This window comes from Callorhinchus milii, unplaced genomic scaffold (genome assembly GCF_018977255.1).
Source record: "Callorhinchus milii isolate IMCB2004 unplaced genomic scaffold, IMCB_Cmil_1.0 Scaffold2, whole genome shotgun sequence".
Classification (NCBI taxonomy): Eukaryota; Metazoa; Chordata; class Chondrichthyes; order Chimaeriformes; family Callorhinchidae; genus Callorhinchus; species Callorhinchus milii.
The window spans coordinates 120,618,718-120,635,372 of record NW_024704743.1 but is presented as its reverse complement, the minus strand read 5'-3'; the positions used below and the strand labels follow the sequence as shown (position 1 = coordinate 120,635,372).

Here is a 16,655-nt window from a genome sequence, read left to right as displayed (position 1 = left end):
AACTACCCTTTTAGTGGATATGTTAAATAAACATTCAGTTCCAAATCCAGATCTCAGAGATTTGGGGCAAAGTCTATTTTGATTTTCCGACCCTCAGTACGTTTGCTGACCTTTTGTCACCACGCAGTGAATCTAGAGACCATGGCAGGAGGAGGGTAAAATGGGATTTTCCCATATCAACCTCACATTGGCAAAGTCCATAGATTTACAGACTGATGAATCTGCCATGCTCACCCCTAAGCACTAAATTCAACTATTGTAAAGAGGATAACAATTTGTTTTGATCAGCCCTGTGTCTGAAACATGCAGAAACCCATCACCGTGCTTAAGAGTATTCAAATCGGTCCGACTGAGAGTTGCGACAGTTCTCACCCCCTAATGTGTGCTGACCTTATGTAAAGTGCAAGGTGTACCAGGTGGCCTCTGTACGGATTCTTCTCCGTGTCGTGCAAGTTCTCTCTCTATGAGAAACTTCACTATGTGAGAAGTAACATGACATCAGGTAATCCCAATGTTTTATAGGGTAACAATGGGATGCTTTATTGTCCTTCGCCTTACCAGACATTACTACACAATAACCTGCTTGTGTATCCCCCTCCTCCCAGAATTTAACATAATAATTTGGTCACTCAATCCACGACTGTTTTTGGGACACTGCTGTGTGCAATTGGCTGCCGTGTTTTGCCTACCAAACATACAGTCAATCCACTTTACCGTATATTCTGTGAAGCGCTTTGAGACATCTTGATGACGTGATCAGGCGCTATATCAACAACAACTTGGATTTATATAGCGCCCTCCACGCCGGACGGCATCTCAGAGCGCTTCACAGTAACAGATCCTGGACCGAGCGAAGGGGAAGCTAGGTGACCAAAGGCGCAGTCGAAAAAAAAGGTCTTCAGCAGAGACCTAAAAATAGGACGGGAAGGAGCAAGGCGAAGGGAGTGGGTTCCAGAGTCTCGGGGCATAGTGGCTGAAGGCACAGCCGCCGAGGGGAGCGTAGGACTCGGGGGATGAGGAGGCCAGACCCTGCAAATATTATTATTGTCCCACTTTATCCTCCTTGCATGATATCTTCTCCACCAACTTGCCATTACAGTATTGTTCCCTTTCTTAAACAAGTTCCAGCTTCCTAACTTCAGCCCCCTTCCTGGTAACCCCACTCCAGTCATTAATTCCCTCAAAAGGCAACTTAGAAGAAAAGCAAACCCTAGATCCCATTGAAACCCCACGAGAACAGACGATCAATTTGGTCCGAGACCCATAATATTTATTCAACAGTTAAAAATATTCTCGATTAGGTAGTGTTAAAAGGACACATTAAAATAGCAGGAAGCAGAATTGTAACACTGGACTGCTTGTACATTGAGCAACATGGGATCGCAACGCATTTTTGCACTGCATGAGGGCAAAAAGAGACTGCGATGTATGTGTAAAGGTCACAGCAAGAAGAGTGCATTCCTCCAACCAGTGTCAAATTAGCCGTCTGCAAAATCTCCTCCCCCAGAAAAAACAAAACATGCAGAGGACATCCAGTCAACCACCCAGTACGTCCCGTCCTAACCGTTTATTAATGTCAATCCCTCTCAGTCAGGAGGAGGAGATGCTTCCTTAAAATAGCCGAGAGTACGTCCGATCCCGACAATAGCCCCCGCCCACCACACCCCTACCTCACGATCGACTCAAGACTGTGAAGGTTGAGCTTACGAGATTGGATTTGAAGTTGACAAAACCCTGGTGTGACCTGGCTGTTGCGCTCCCTGAAACTCCAGACAGAATCCTGTTCTGACTTCCGTGAAGTCAGAGACTGAGGGTCAGCCTGGCCCCCCTGCCCAGCCCCCCGCTGCCCGGCCGGTCCAGTGAGTTTATCTGTACGAACTCTGTCCCGAGGTGTGGATTCGGCAGACGTCCTGCCCCGTGGCAGCGCGGTTCCTGCAGGGCTGGCCGATCTTGGTGATGCCGCGGCACAGCTGCCTCGGTGTCAGGGACCTGAGGAGGAGGAGGAAACAAATCATTCACACAACAACAACAGCTTGCAATTACACAGCACCTTACATCCTTACAGGATGCAGGAGAATAGCTTTATGTGGATGATGCAGGACACTGAGCAGGGTGGGTGGGGGAGGGAAATGAACTGGATATGACTGAAGGCATGGTCAAAGATAGATCCAAAGACGAGGTGCGAGGGAGTGGGAGGGAGTTCCCGTGAGCTGAGACCAGTGGTTGGTGTGGGGAGGGAACAAAGGACGTGTAGGAGCCCAAAGTTTGCCCCCTTTTTTTTCCTACAATGAAATGATCAATAACTGATACATGTGTAAGAATGATCATAATTGTACGTGATAATAATAATCCTTGCATTTGATATAGCGCCTTATCACATCTTTGAGACGTCTCAAAGTGCTTCACAGAATATCCTGTAAAGTGAATTGATTGTATATTTTGTGGGCGAAACGCTTAGATGTAGAAGTACTTCACTGTATTCAGTACAAGTATTTAATTGTGTTTAGATGTCCAGAGGATGGGTGTGAGCGCCATTATTTTTGTGGCAGATAATGATCCATCGCTAAGTTCAGTGTGTCATCTTCCGTGACATGGATGGACTGAGGAGGTGAAATGCATCTCTGAAAGGACAGCTCGTCTCAGCTCCTCCGTCGTCTCATATCCCTGTTTCGTAACCGGGGTGGGGGGGTAACAACACTTTGTGGACAGCCTGAACAGAGGGAGAGTGGGGCTGGAGGAGATGGCAAAGTTGGGGAAGGACAGTGGGTGGGAGGGATCACCCAGGGTTGGCACGGTGCTGGGGGCCGTGTGGAGCCGGCCACTAATACACAAGGAGAGGAAAACATGCGGTCACTCGGCTGTTCTACAAATTAAAAGTAAAGTAAAAATATGAAACAGCCGGACAATATACATTGTTCTCGATTCAGACTGTTGTTGAGACAGACAGATAAGACACATTTACACTCATAAACACACATACATATAGAAGAGACAGGTAGACACACTCACAATCACAAACATAGAGGAGACACACAGACACACTCACACAGAGAGACACTTATACTTAAGAGATATACAGACTCACATAACAAAATTACATTTGTATAGCGCCTTTCACGAAGACACTCATAAGCACACGTAGAGAGAGAGACACACACTCACAGACACTCACAAACACAGAGAGAAACAACTCACTCACACAGACATAAACACAGAGAGAAAGAGACACATACACACCACTGCCCCAAATTCACACCTAAATATTTCTTAATCCCCACTCCCCCAATACATATGGACTACGTACATGTTGCTGGTGACAGAATGACTGAGGTTCGTTTCCGATTCAAATACATGTGACAGGTGACGCAGCGAATTCTCAGCTCCAGATATCTATCAGCACAGAGACAAGCATTAGGACATTGCGGCTGATGGAGCCCACTCGCTCACTGCTTGGGGATGAAACCACTCAAAGGTCTTTTCACTCTGTAAAATCTTCCTCTCCACAAACCCTTCCCACAACAATTTAAATTGAGCAATTTATACTGAGCAGTATGTGTGTGTGGTTGGGGGGCGGGGGTTGAATACAATGGAGAAGTTACAACAGTAGATTTTTCTCTTCTCAGACTCCTCCCTAAAGTGTTTATATCTACACTCTTCTCAGCTCCTCTCTTTGGAGAGATACCTGCACTTCTCTAATAATATAATAATCCTTGCATTTAATATAGTCCCTCATCACAGCGTTGAGACGTCACAAAGCACTTCACAGAATATACTGTAAAGTGGATTGACTTTATATTTTGTCTGAAATACAGCAGCCAATTGCGCAAAGCAGTGTCCCACAAACAGTCATGGATTGAGTGAATTTTTTTTGTGTGTGGGGTGTGTAGATCTGCCAATTGACTAGCAACTGGGTTCCTATTTCCTGCAGGTAAACATAGGCACGTGGGGGAAGGAAACTTGCCTAAGGTTTTGCCCCGCCTGGGAATTGAATCCGGGTCCTCTTGCTTGCGAGGCGAGCGTGCTAACTACAATGCTACGGGACTCCTTTCGCTCAGTCCCTCTCTCCGTAGAGTTTATACTTACATTTCTCTCAGTTGTGCATTGCATGGTGTTGGCCAATAGTGGCTTGTTTTTCAGGACAGGCATGCAAGTCACGGGCAGGTCTGGGCCAGATGACAGATGAGCTGCACCATGCTGTGTGGGCCAGGCTGGGCCGGATGACTCAATCAGTGTGTTGCTCCTGATCAGCTCAGTGTTCCCCAAGCCAGCGGTTCCTGAGACACACAAAAGGGTGAGGGACTTCTTGACACCTCAAGCTATCAATGGATCCAACTTTGTACAAATGCTTAGTTGTAGTCTCTGTCTCCTGCTCGTCCCTCAGCCCCTCGGCTCCACGATCAGCAGCCGTGCTTTCAGCCACTATGTCCGAAGCTTCAGAACTTTCTCCCTCAAACCCCCCATTTCGCCCTCCCATTGAGTCACGACTCAAGAACTTCCTCTTCGACCGTGCTTACTGTCACCTCTCCCAGGCTTGGCGACAGCCTCCACCACCGTTAAGCGCTCCGAGACACTACCCATGTGAAGGACACTATATAAATGCTGCCTTTCTCTCCCCCAGCACAAGCACTTAGGGGGCCAAATGGCCTTCTTCTGTTAAAAACTGTATAATTGTACAATAACTTGGCTACCAGTGACTGTTAACTCACAATCCCTCCTTTACCTGTTAGCTTCTCAAGTTCTTCCTCTAAACTGAAGATCTCAGAATCTCTGAAAGACAAGATTACACGTGTTAATGTTCTACATGCTACTCGCTCAGATCGTCTATCTAACTATCTAATAAACGCTGCAAGCCAAAGCCCTGACAAGTGGGGTGGTCCTAGTTGGACAAGCAGTGGGAAAGCCAGCCAGACAGTGCGATCAATGGCATGCTATGCTTTTTTAGCCGGTCAGATTCCAGCAGTTATCCTAATACACACTCTGGGGTCCCCAAGTTTTGGCTCTTAACAACCTGCGCCTAATACTTTCCGGAATTAGATAAGCAGGAAGTGTCCCTCCGGGGAGAGAGAACGCATTCCATTCCAACAATTTATCTCCAGAATTTGTGTGTGTAGACGGGAGGCGTGGAATTCTCAGTTTGGTTTGGATGCTCTTAAGCACATTGATGGGTTTCCACATGTCAGCTGATCTCCCTCAAAGTCAATACATACAGGGGACTTCTTTCATGGCTATTTATGGAATGTTGCCAAGGTCAAATTGGATGCTATGTTTGTCTATCCTTCAAAGTGCTTTGAGATGTTTCTACATTACATCAAATAAAACCATAGAATGACAAAAGATGGCCATTCGGCACCATCAATTTTTTGTTACCCAGCGAGTTGTTACGATCTGGAATGCACTGCCTGAAAGAGTGGTGGAAGTAGATTCATTAATAGCTTCAAAGGGGAATTGGATATGTAATTAAAAAGGAAAAAAATTGCAGGGCTATGGGATAAGAGCGGGGGAGTAGAACCAGTTGGTAGCTCTTTCAAAGAGCCGGCACAAGCACAATGAGTCGAATGGCCTCCTTCTGGGCTGCAAGATTCTATGATTCTATCATTTGGTCTGGCTCTTTTAAGAGCAATCCTTTCAGTCTCATTATCTGCCCTTATCTCCATTCCCTTGTAATTGACTCCATTTTATAGAATGGCGTACTTCTATGCCGTAAATATCTACGGTTCCACATTCATATGTTTCTAGAGTTTCCTTCCGACACCCCTGGCAGTGCAGTCCATACCTTAACCACTCTGTGTGTGAAAACATTTCTCCCCATTTGCTTGCCATTTTCATTTGATGCCCTCAAGTCACTGACTCACCAACCAGTGGAAAGATGCAAGAATGATTGTCATTAATTTGTTTATTGCTATTATTACTGCTACACACAAGGAATTTATTTTATACACAACTGAAAGTAGGAGTATAAATACCGCTCGGGTGTGGAGGTGCGAAGCCTGGCCTTGGGAGAGAGGCAGGGGTTGGGATTCACAATGACTGGAGTAGAGGGACAAGTAGGGAGGGATTTCAACTGACAGGCGGTCGTAAGGCAGCTGAAGAGGTTTACCAATATCCAGTTACCTGAATAATATAAAAAAAACATATTTTAGAAAGATACAAGCAGCAACCAAATGCCCGATAGTACGTGACTAACCACAGTTATACTGTATATTCAAGGTTTACATAATACAAGCATTTTAATTTTTGATGAGGGGGAAAGAAGAGAGGCTGGCAACTCTTTCCCCCTCCACCTCCAGCCAGCCAACCGCACCCCCACTGGCCACCTCCATTGCAGCCATCAGAGTGGTGACCCCACCCAGCTTGATTTTCCTCTGTACTTTAACATCCTTCTTCTCAACTTACTGATCACAGTCATGGTCAGGAACAGGCTGAGGCAAGTGACGTCCATAGAGACGCATTGGTTCAGTTCAGACAGAGCATTCAATAGGACCAGAACCAGTAGCACCGTACGGGAGAAACATGGAGTCTGCAGAAAGGCCATGATGATAGCAGCAACCAGGAAGTAGCTGACATGCACAACACATGTGTAGATCACGCTGAGATTGCTGCCTGTAAATACAATCAAATCGGGGTCAATGGATCCAACTTTGTACAAATGGTTACTTTTATCTGCTGCCTCCTCTTAGCTGGCTCTGTCCTACTGGCCTGTCGTTCCATCCACTCCACCATCAGCGGCCATTTTTTCAGCCACTGAGCCACAAAGTTTTGGAACTCTCTCCCTCAATCCCTCTGCCTTGCTCCCTCCCTCCTCTCTTTTAGATCATGACTGAAGAACATCCTCTTTGATCGTGCTTACAGTCTCCTCCTCCCTCCCCCGGGTCAGAGTCAGGCTCTGCCTGTTAAGTGCTCTGAGACACTGCCCTGTGTGAAGGGTGCTATATAAATGCAAGTTGTTGTCGGTTAGTTTGTTCTCCAGCCCTGGCTCCTGGATAACAGTATCCAAACACTCAATTTTTGAAATGAGGCTGGCCTTAAAGGTTACCAGAGACAATCCACATGCTTTTTACAAACATCAAGAAAAAGTTAGTCAAAAGTAGGGTGGGGCCAATTAAGGACCAAGGCGGAAATCTTATTGTGGAGACAGAGGGCATGGTTGATGTACTGAATGAGTACTTTGCATCTGTCTTCACAAAAGAAGTGGATGCACCAAATTCCAGAGGAGTGGAGGAGAAGGTAGAGGAAATGGATAGGATAAATATAATCAGAGAGGAAGTACTGAAAAGGTTGACCGGGCTGAAGGTAGATAAGTCGCAAGGGTACAGATAGCGGAGGCTTTGGCTACAATTTTTCAATCTTCATTGGACACGGGTGGTGCCAGAGGATTGGAGCGTGGCCAATGTTACTCCCCTATACAAAAAGGGACAGAAGGACAAATCTGGGAACTACAGGCCTAACATCAGTAGTGGGGAAGCTCCTGGAGACAGTAAGAAGGATAGTAGCCAACTGCAGGAAGACAGATAGAACGGTAAAATGGGCGACACATGGCAGATGAGTTTCAATGTAGAGAAATGCAAAATAATGCATTTTTGGTAGAAAGAATGAGGGGAGGCAATACAGACTGGTAATACAATCGTAAGGGGGGTAAAAGAACAGAGAGATATGGGGGTTCAGGTAAATGAATCCTTGAAGGTGGCAGGACAGGTAGATAAAGCTGTACAAAAGGACATATGGGATACTAGGCTTTATAAATAGGGGCATAGAGTACAAGAGTCAGGAGGTTATGATTAACCTATATAAAACACTGGTTAGGCCTCAGTTAAAATACTGTGCCCAATTCTGGAAGGATATTAAGGCTTTGGAAAGGGTACAGAGGAGATTTACGAGGATGGTACCAGGAATGAGGGACCTTGATTATGAGGAAAGGCTGGAGAGGTTAGGATTATTCTCATTGAAGCAGAGAAGGTTACGAGGAGACCTAATAGAGGTCTTCAAAATCATGAGGGAATTTGATAGGTTAGAAGGGGAAAAACTGTTTCCACTGGTGGGTGTGTTGGTGACTAGAGGTCACAGATTCAAAATAGTATCTAAAAGGAGCAGAGGGGAGGTGAGAAGAATTTTTTTCACGCAGCGAGTTGTTCGAATCTGGAAGGCATTGCCTGAAAGGGCGGTGGAGGCCGATTCGATAACTACTTTTAAAAACGCGGTGGACGGGTATTTGAGGACGGGTTTGCAGGGTTATGGGGAAAGGGCTGGGGAGTGGGATTGACATTATATTGCTCTTTTCAAAGAGCCGGCACAAACTCGATGGGCGAATGGCCTCTTTTTGTGCTGTACGATTCTGTGATAAGATCTTTAGCTAAGCTGAGAGGCTGCTTTTCAAATACTCATTATTCACCATATTCTACTTTACCATTTTCCCAAATATAATTATGAAAATTAGAGGGGGAATACTCATCTCCTTATATTTGGAAAGTTATAAAGGTACTTGGGAACTGGGAAATTGGATTGAAAATTCTACTATGATCTAACTGGCCAAGTGGACTTGACAGGCAGATCAGCTGCTCCGAGTGGTACTATAGAAGAATGCAAGAGTTGGACTTCCTAGAATGGTCACCTTCAGAGCCAGAGGGTGGGAAAGGAGATCACATGGACCACACCATTATGCCACATGGGGGTTGTTTGTTTTTTTGGTCAGCCTGACACATGTGGAAACCCATCACCGTGCTTAAGAGTATCCAAACCAAGATGAGAATTCCACCTACACTTGGAAATCCCAGAGATAGATTGTTGGAATGGAATGCTCTCTCCCTGGAGGGATGCATCCTGTTTACCTAATTCCAGAGAGTATTAGGTGCAAGTTGGCAAGAGCCAAGGCTTGGGAACCCCAGAGTGTGCGTTGGGGTAACTGCTTGCGTCTAACCAGCTAAAACCGCATAGCTTGCCATTGATATCGCTGTCTGGCAAGCTTTCCCAATGCTAGGACCATCCTACCTGTTAGGGCTTTGGTTTGCAAGGTTAACAGGAGCTGAGTAGGGGGATTCCTTGCTCCATTGACAGAGTCACTGTTCTCACTTGCTGCACAGCTTAGAAATACAGTAAATTGGACTAGGATTTAAACATCACATCACGCCATCACTGAAAAGCTGCTCCAGCTACGTGCAGACACATCCATACAGCCACCAGCTCCCTCACATCTCCTCACCCGTCCAGTCGAGGAAGTGCTGGATTTTGCTGAGCCTCTGGCCCACCCCGAGGTGCAGGTGGTCGATCATGTACATGACCATTCCAACCGTCTGGTTCATTCTCTGCAGCTTCTCCATCAGTCGATCATAATAAACCACCATCTGTGACTGATGCACAGTAAACAAGTCCAGGTTCGACTCTGTTAATAAATACATGCCCGGGAATCTTAGAGGCCAAGGGCTTCTCTCTTCCCCCCCCACAATCCACCCCATGCACACACACACTTAGACCAAAGACCTCCCTCTTCCTCACACACACACTCTTTTCCCCTCCCTCCCTCACACTCGGGGGCCTTTCACCACATCACTCTCTTACCCTAAAAGTCTCTGAAACACCCATCCCTGCCTTTGTCACCTCCCGGCTTGATTTCTCAAACGTACACCTCTCTGGTCTCCCCAGTTGTACCACCCACAAGATCCAACTCATTAAATTCTACTACCCAATCCTCACCATCAGCAAACTCTGCACCCTAATCACCACCAGGTTTCTGAAAGGATCGATTTCACGTTCCTCACCCTCACGTACAAACTCCTTCATGCCCTCGGAAACCCCTCTCTCTTCTTTGCTCGCACAAGCCTATTGTACATCCCTAGATTCCTCTGCACCACCATTGGTGGCCGTGCCTTCCTAAACTATGGAACTCTCTTCCTCAACCGCACCTCACTTGACCTGGCATCCATCCCCGCTACGGGCAGCGCTCCATGATGCTATCCTGCGCTATGCAAGGCTTTGGAACTCTCTCCCAATCCGTCCGCCTTGCCCCCTCCTTCTCCTCTTTTAGATCTTGACTCAAGACCGTCCTCTTCGACCATGATTACTGTCACGTCTTCCCTCCCCCCGGCTCGACTCCAGGCTCCAACAATGTTAAGCTCGTGAAGCGCACAATATAAATGCAAGCTGTTGTTGTAAATGCAACTGGTTGTTGAGTTATGGGATTGCACTCTGTCCCCACCCCTGTTATTGCAAACAAATGTAGGATGTTTCTTCCCGGTAATCCAGATTTATATTCCCCCTCCTCACCAAATACATCCCAAATATTCTAATGAATTGGCCAAACCGCATGTGTGTTGGGGGGCTGGGGTGGGGTGACGGGATTCTGTTGATGTAGATTAACTTTCCCAACAACTTTCACCCCTATTGCTGTTTTAATTCTCCGAGCCACCCCTTTCAGCTTCACCATCTTTACTCACCCAACTTGGCATAGACCTGCTGAGCTCGCGCGCGGACCTCCAGGAGGTCGTTGAGTATTGCTTGATGTCCTTGCTGCAGCTCGGAGTCCTGGTAAGCTAAGTGTCTGCTCACATTCTCTGAAAAGGAAATAAGAAACTGGACAGGAAATAATAATAATCCTTGCATTTGATATAGCCCCTTATCACGTCTTCTAGTCGTATAATTATATAGCGTTTATTCCCAGAATAAACTGTAAAGTGAATTCATAGAATTATATAGCACAGAAGGAGGCCTTTCGGCCCATTGTTTCTGTGTCGGCTCTTTGAAAAGTACTATCCAAATCAATTCCCCCTCCCCGCGCTCTCCCCATTGCCCTACAAACTTGTCCTAGCCGAATAATTATCTACTTCTCCCTTAAAAGTTGTCATTGAAATCACCCTTTCAGGCAACGCATTCCAGATCTGAACAGCTCGCTGTATGAAAAAAATGTCTCCTCACCTCCCCTCTGTTTCTTTTAAAAACTATTTTAGTTCAGTGTCCTTGGTTACCGGACCCACCCACTAGTGGAAATGGTTTCCCCTTGTTCACCCTTTCTATTAAGTCTCCTCTTAGCCTCCTCTGCTCCAAGGAGAATAATCCCAGCTTCTCTCGCCTCTTCTGATAATTGAAGTCCCACATTTCTGGTAAATCTCCTTTGCTCCCTCTCCAATGCCTTGACATCCTTCCTAAAGTGTGGGGCCCAGAACTGAACACAGTCTCATGCTGAGGTCTAACCAGCATCTTATAAAGGTTCATCACAACTTCCTGACTTTTCTATTCTATGCCCCTATTTAGAAAGCCTAGTATCCCGTATATTTTTTTAACAGCTTTATCTACCTGTCCTGCCACCTTCAAAGATTTACTTATATGAACCCCCAGGTCTCTCTGTTCCTTCACCCCCTTTAAGATTGTACCATCAGCTTATATTTCCTCTCCTTATTCTTCCTCCCAAAATGCATTACTTTGCATTTCTCCACATTTCATCTGCCACGTGTCTGCCCATTTTACCAGTCTGTCTATGTACCATTTGCAGTCTGTTACTATCCTCCTCACTATTTACTACTGTTCCTAGCTTAGTATCATCTGCAAACTTGGAAATTGTACTCCCTATAGCCAGGTCCAAGTCATTTATATAGATCAAAAACAGCAGTGGTCCCAATACCGACCTCTGGAGGACACCACTACACAATTCCCTCCAATCACAAAAACAACCATTCTCCACCACTCTCTGCTTTCTGTCTCCCAGTCAGTTCTGTATCCACGATGCCACTGTCTCTTTAATACCGTGGGCTTCTATTTTGCTTATAAGTCTCTTAAGTGGCACTTCATCAAACGCCTTTGGAAAAAATCCATATAAACTACATCAACTGCACTACCTTCATCCAGCCTCTCTGTTACTTCATCAAAAAACTATCAGGTTTTTTTAAATACATGATTTGCCTTTAACAAATCTGTGTTGGCTGAACTTAATGAACCCATATTTTCCAATTGAAATTTTTTTTTGTCCCAGATTATAGTCTCTAGAAGTTTACCTACAACTGACATTAGGCTGAATGGGCTGTAGTTCCCGGGTTTATTCTTCTGCCCCTTTTCGTACAGTGGAGTAACATTTGCAACCCTCCAGTCCTCTGGCACCAGCCCGGTGTCCAAGGAGGATTGAAAGATTGTGGCCAGAGCCTCCGTTATTTCCACCCTTACTTCCCTCAGTAACCTAGGATGCACCCCGTCCGAGTGCCTTATCTACCTTGAGGACCGACAACCTTTTTAAACCTCTCAGGTTTATTTTTAAATCTTATCCAAGTTCTCTACCCTCTCCTCCGACGCTGTGGCTTTGGAAAGGAGGGTGAAGAGGTTGTGCTGCGATACCTAGCACGAGGCTAGGACATGGACGGTTGAGGAGGTAGCAACTTACCCATTCTGAGAGTGATGCCCTCGATCAGAGCCGCCACCTGCTGGTGGCCGCTTGCGATTAACTCCTTCTCTCGGGTCAGTTCCTCCAGGTTGCCGGTGATGGAGGACTCGAGCTGTTGCTGGCCCTGTTCGAGGTGCCCCTGCTGGTCCAAGAGCTTGTGCTGGCTGCTCACCACATTCTCCAGCGAGGCAGCGGTCAGCTCCCGTAGCTCCTCTTGTCCATCCTACAGCACGAGTTAAGAGTCAGACCATCCAACATTAGAGAGACTCCCGAACAAAAGATCAATACGATTAACGCTTCCCAGCCCTGCAACCAAACTCCCGATGGGTAGGGGAGTCAAACCTGGAGAAGGAACTAGAAACTTATCAGATAGTACACTCAATGGCTCAGTTTCACATGCAGGATCGAGGCTGCTGTGACCCAGAAGAAACCAGAATTACCTTCAGCATCTTCATGGCTTCCAGCTGCCCAGAAGCCGTGGCCACCAGCGCGTTTACCGTCATCTCGGTCCTTCGCTTGAAGGCCTGCTGCCTTGTGGCGTAACACACGGAGCGGGCTCGGTTACTGACAATGTGGTACGCGTTCCAGGTGTCAGGATCCATCCCTGCTGTGCAATCTGCTAATGCCTCGGGAGGACAGAAAGAAATAACTAAAGGTCTACAGCTTCTTTCTATCTCAAACATCACAAAAACGTTGCAGTTTTAAAAAAATTGTCTAAGAATAGTAACTGCTTTTTTTGCACATAGACTTGTGGAGCCCTGTAACTTAGCGGTTAGAGTACTTGCCTCGTAACCGACAGGAACTCGGTTTGATTCCCAGGCAAGGCAAAATCTAGGGCAAGTTTCCTTAATCCACACACATCTGTAAGTAAGTAAGCAGTAAGTAGGAGCCCGGGTGTTAGTCGATTACTAGATCGCTTTTCTGGGGATCCATTCAAAAAGTAAATAAAAAAATAATAATTTGGTCATTTAATCCCTGACTGTTTGTGGGACACTGCTGTGTACACTTGGCTGCCGTGTTTCGCCCACACGATATACAGTCAATTCACTTTACAGTTTATCCTGTGAAGCGGTTGAGACGTCTCAAAGACATAATAGTAATAATAATCCTTGCAGTTGATACAGCGCCTCATCACGTCTTCGAGACGTCTCAAAGCGCTTCACAGAATATACTGTAAAGTGAATTGACCGTATAGTTGTGGGTGAAAAGCGGCAGTCAATTGCGTACAGCAGCGTCCCGCAAACAGTCGTGGATAGAAAATGACCTTTTTTGTTTTTAATAATTTTTTTATAAATACAAATACATATAAATATATCAAATACAAGGATTGTTATTATTATTATTACTTAAGAATATAAGAAATGCTAGATGACAAAAGACCAAGGTCCATCTAGCTCGCCTTCCACCTTCCTGGCGGTCGCATGCATATATGCCCCAAACTACCAATATCCCATAATGTTATTTCCTAAAAGAAAACTATATAATCTGTGTTTGAAAGAATCAACACTTCCTGCTATAAGAACATAAGAAATGCTAGACGAAAGAGCCATACTGCACATAGCGAGTTCTCACAAATAGCCAAGTAGTGAATAACTAGTTAATGGGGAGAATTTTTGGTCATGACACCAGGAGAAACTGCCTTCGCATTTCGAACAGCGTAGTGAATCTTTAATGCCCACTTGAACAGGTAGACGGGACCTTGGTTTAGAGTTTCACCGAAGTGATGGTGCCTCCAATCTCGCAGCACTGGAGTGTCTGACTGGACTATGCCACACATCCAGTGTAATATTGTATTTCTTTGCTTCTCTCCCACCCCTTTGCAAAAAAATTAACGTGTACTCAGTTACCATTTCTGGCGTGCATGGGTAAGTTGGGCGTTGTTCAATTTCAGCTTGACAGTTGAATAAGGACACCCCCAGTTTGGCCAACTCTTCTTCTGAAAGGTCACTGCAGGTCGTTGACAATTGCTCGATGACCTGTGCGCAAAAAGAACAGAGGGTGACTGGTTTCTGGATAACGTGGGGTGTTGAGTTGGCAGACAATTGCACAGAGAGGTGAGACAACAAATGGCCTTAAGCCACAACCTTCTAACCTCGCAGCGAGAGTGCTACTGACTGAATCAAGCCTGTGAATCAATACCCCTCACTCTCCTCGCTCAAGGTCTGAAATACCAGTGGTCTCAGCCTCAAGACCATTGCTTTCAAATTTAAGAGCGTGCAGAATTTTGGAAAACACAAATTGGATTTTAATTGAAAAACTGTTTTTTCCCCCCCACCCCCAATTCTTTTTAAAGCACGTTCCTCCTCCCCCATGGTACAGCATAAAGTCACACAATAACAACACATTACACGTGGCTTTCAGGTTGGGAAAATGTCTCAAGGTGCTGGAAGATTTCAGGTTGTATTCCTAGTCGGTTTTTAGCTGATTTTAGCCACAGCTGAAATACTGCAAGTGTTCACCAGGCCTCAGATTAGAGAAGGACGGTTGGAAGGATAGTCAGGTTCGTGCTTCAGATCTCTTTTCTAGTGAACTCTGCTGGAAATCAGCCTACAAGGGCAGGGATGGGGCTCGGCTGGGAATAACAGTCTGCTCTCTCTCTCACACACAAACAAACAAACCCCAGGCAAATCAGCACTGTCAAAAATGGGGCAGAGAAACTGAATGAGAAAATAATCACAGGATCTTGTTATTTATGAAGGCTGAAGCCAAATTAAATTATGGGGACAATAGATACTCATTCTGAGCAACTAGTGATCTGATCAAGTGATACCAGTGATCTCATCAAGTGCTCATTATTCACGCAGGTGGTAACTACCCATCCTAACACCAGACAAAATCTGAACGTCTGCAAGTCCATCCCCTCAAGACAATTTCTGTAATGTTCTCCTTGTTGACCTTCCCAACTCCACCATCCACAAGTAACTCTCCCACACCTTCATCCTCGCCAAGCCTCTCTTGGCTCCCTGTCCCCCAGCAGAATGATTTCCAAGATCCTAGTTATAACTGTGTGCAGTGGGAATACCGGGACCAACTACGAGCACAGTAATCGTACACTAACAAAATATCTTGTACAGTTTTAAGCACAGCAAAAGACATCAATGACGTTGAAGACAATTCAGCCCAGCATGTCTGCAACGGCTAACAACAACAACTTACATTTGTATAGCAATTTTCGGTTCAAGAGGACGTCCCAAGGCGCTGGGTGGGAGGCTTGGGATGTCCTGAGCAACCAATCTATGACCTAACCTGTTTCTTCTTACTCCCCTTTATTGATTATCAATCCCACTCTCAGGCTCTTTTCTCATATTATTGCTCAAGTCTTTATCCATTTCCCTGTTGAATCATTCCATTGATCCAGCCTCAATAACCACTTGAGCACTTTTGCTTTGCTGGAACCAGACTGACTGCAAAACAGTCACCCTCCTACCCCTACCCTCGCTGCCCTCCACCCCTCCTGATCCCAGTGCCCAACTCGGGTCCAAATTCCTGGCTGTCCAAAGCCTTGGGACATCCTCTCGATGTGAAATGTCATTTGTTGTTGGTGTTGCAAGCCCTGTAAATATGGAAAAGATTATTTTGCGGACGTTTGCACAGAGTCACCCACCTTGCGATGGCATCTGTCAAGCGGAGACAGGTCCAGGTGCTGGGCTTCGGCCACAAACTTGTCGTCCACAGTGGTCATCTCGAAGAGCGGTTGTGGGACGGCTGCTTCCGAGGCCTCGGAGAACGAGGCCGGAGAGGCCATCTCTGCCGTCTCTCTGTGGATGAACCACCCGAAAAAAGCAGAGTGGACGCTCACCGTGAGGGAGCAGAAGAGACCGAGGCAGAGGAGCACGCTGGCCGCGGACATGTCGAGCCTGTCAATCAAAATCAATCAATCAATCAGTGACCTTGGAGCCTGTCAATCAATCACCGTGACTGTCTCTCAGTCTCCTCCTGTGTACGTTCTCTCTCTCGCTCCGTCTCGGAGTGCGTCTCTTTCTATCTCACGGTGTCTTTCTCTCTGTTACACTCTGTGTGTGTCTCTCCCTCCCCGACTCTCTCTCTCCCTCCCTGTCTGTGTCTCTCTCGTTCTCCTCGTCTCTGTCCCTCTCTCTATGTATTTATCTCTCTCTGTCTGTCTGGTTTCTCCCTCACTGTGTCTCTCTGTTTCTCTCCCTCCGCCTGTCTGTCTCTCTCTCTCTCTCTCTCTATCTATCTCTGGATGTATTTCTCCCGGTCTCTGTTCATATCTCTGTCTCTCCCCTCTCTGTATATTTCTCTCCCTGTGGCTAACCTCACTCACTGTCACACACACTCC

At 46.1% G+C, this 16,655-nt stretch overlaps 1 protein-coding gene across 1 annotated transcript; it reads right to left on the bottom strand.

Annotated features, from left to right (window-relative positions):
* Positions 1-1,257: 1,257 nt before the first annotated feature.
* bmb (brambleberry) lies at positions 1,258-16,386 on the bottom strand. Its single transcript, XM_042332574.1, has 12 exons — positions 15,960-16,386; positions 14,203-14,331; positions 12,796-12,981; positions 12,356-12,578; positions 10,425-10,541; positions 9,194-9,373; positions 6,394-6,600; positions 5,964-6,111; positions 4,721-4,767; positions 4,084-4,274; positions 3,305-3,390; positions 1,258-1,989 (listed from the first exon to the last, which is right to left on the bottom strand). The coding sequence occupies exons 1-12, from the start codon at positions 16,203-16,205 to the stop codon at positions 1,866-1,868; spliced, it is 1,884 nt and encodes a 627-aa protein (XP_042188508.1). The 5' UTR covers positions 16,206-16,386; the 3' UTR covers positions 1,258-1,865.
* Positions 16,387-16,655: the final 269 nt, after the last annotated feature.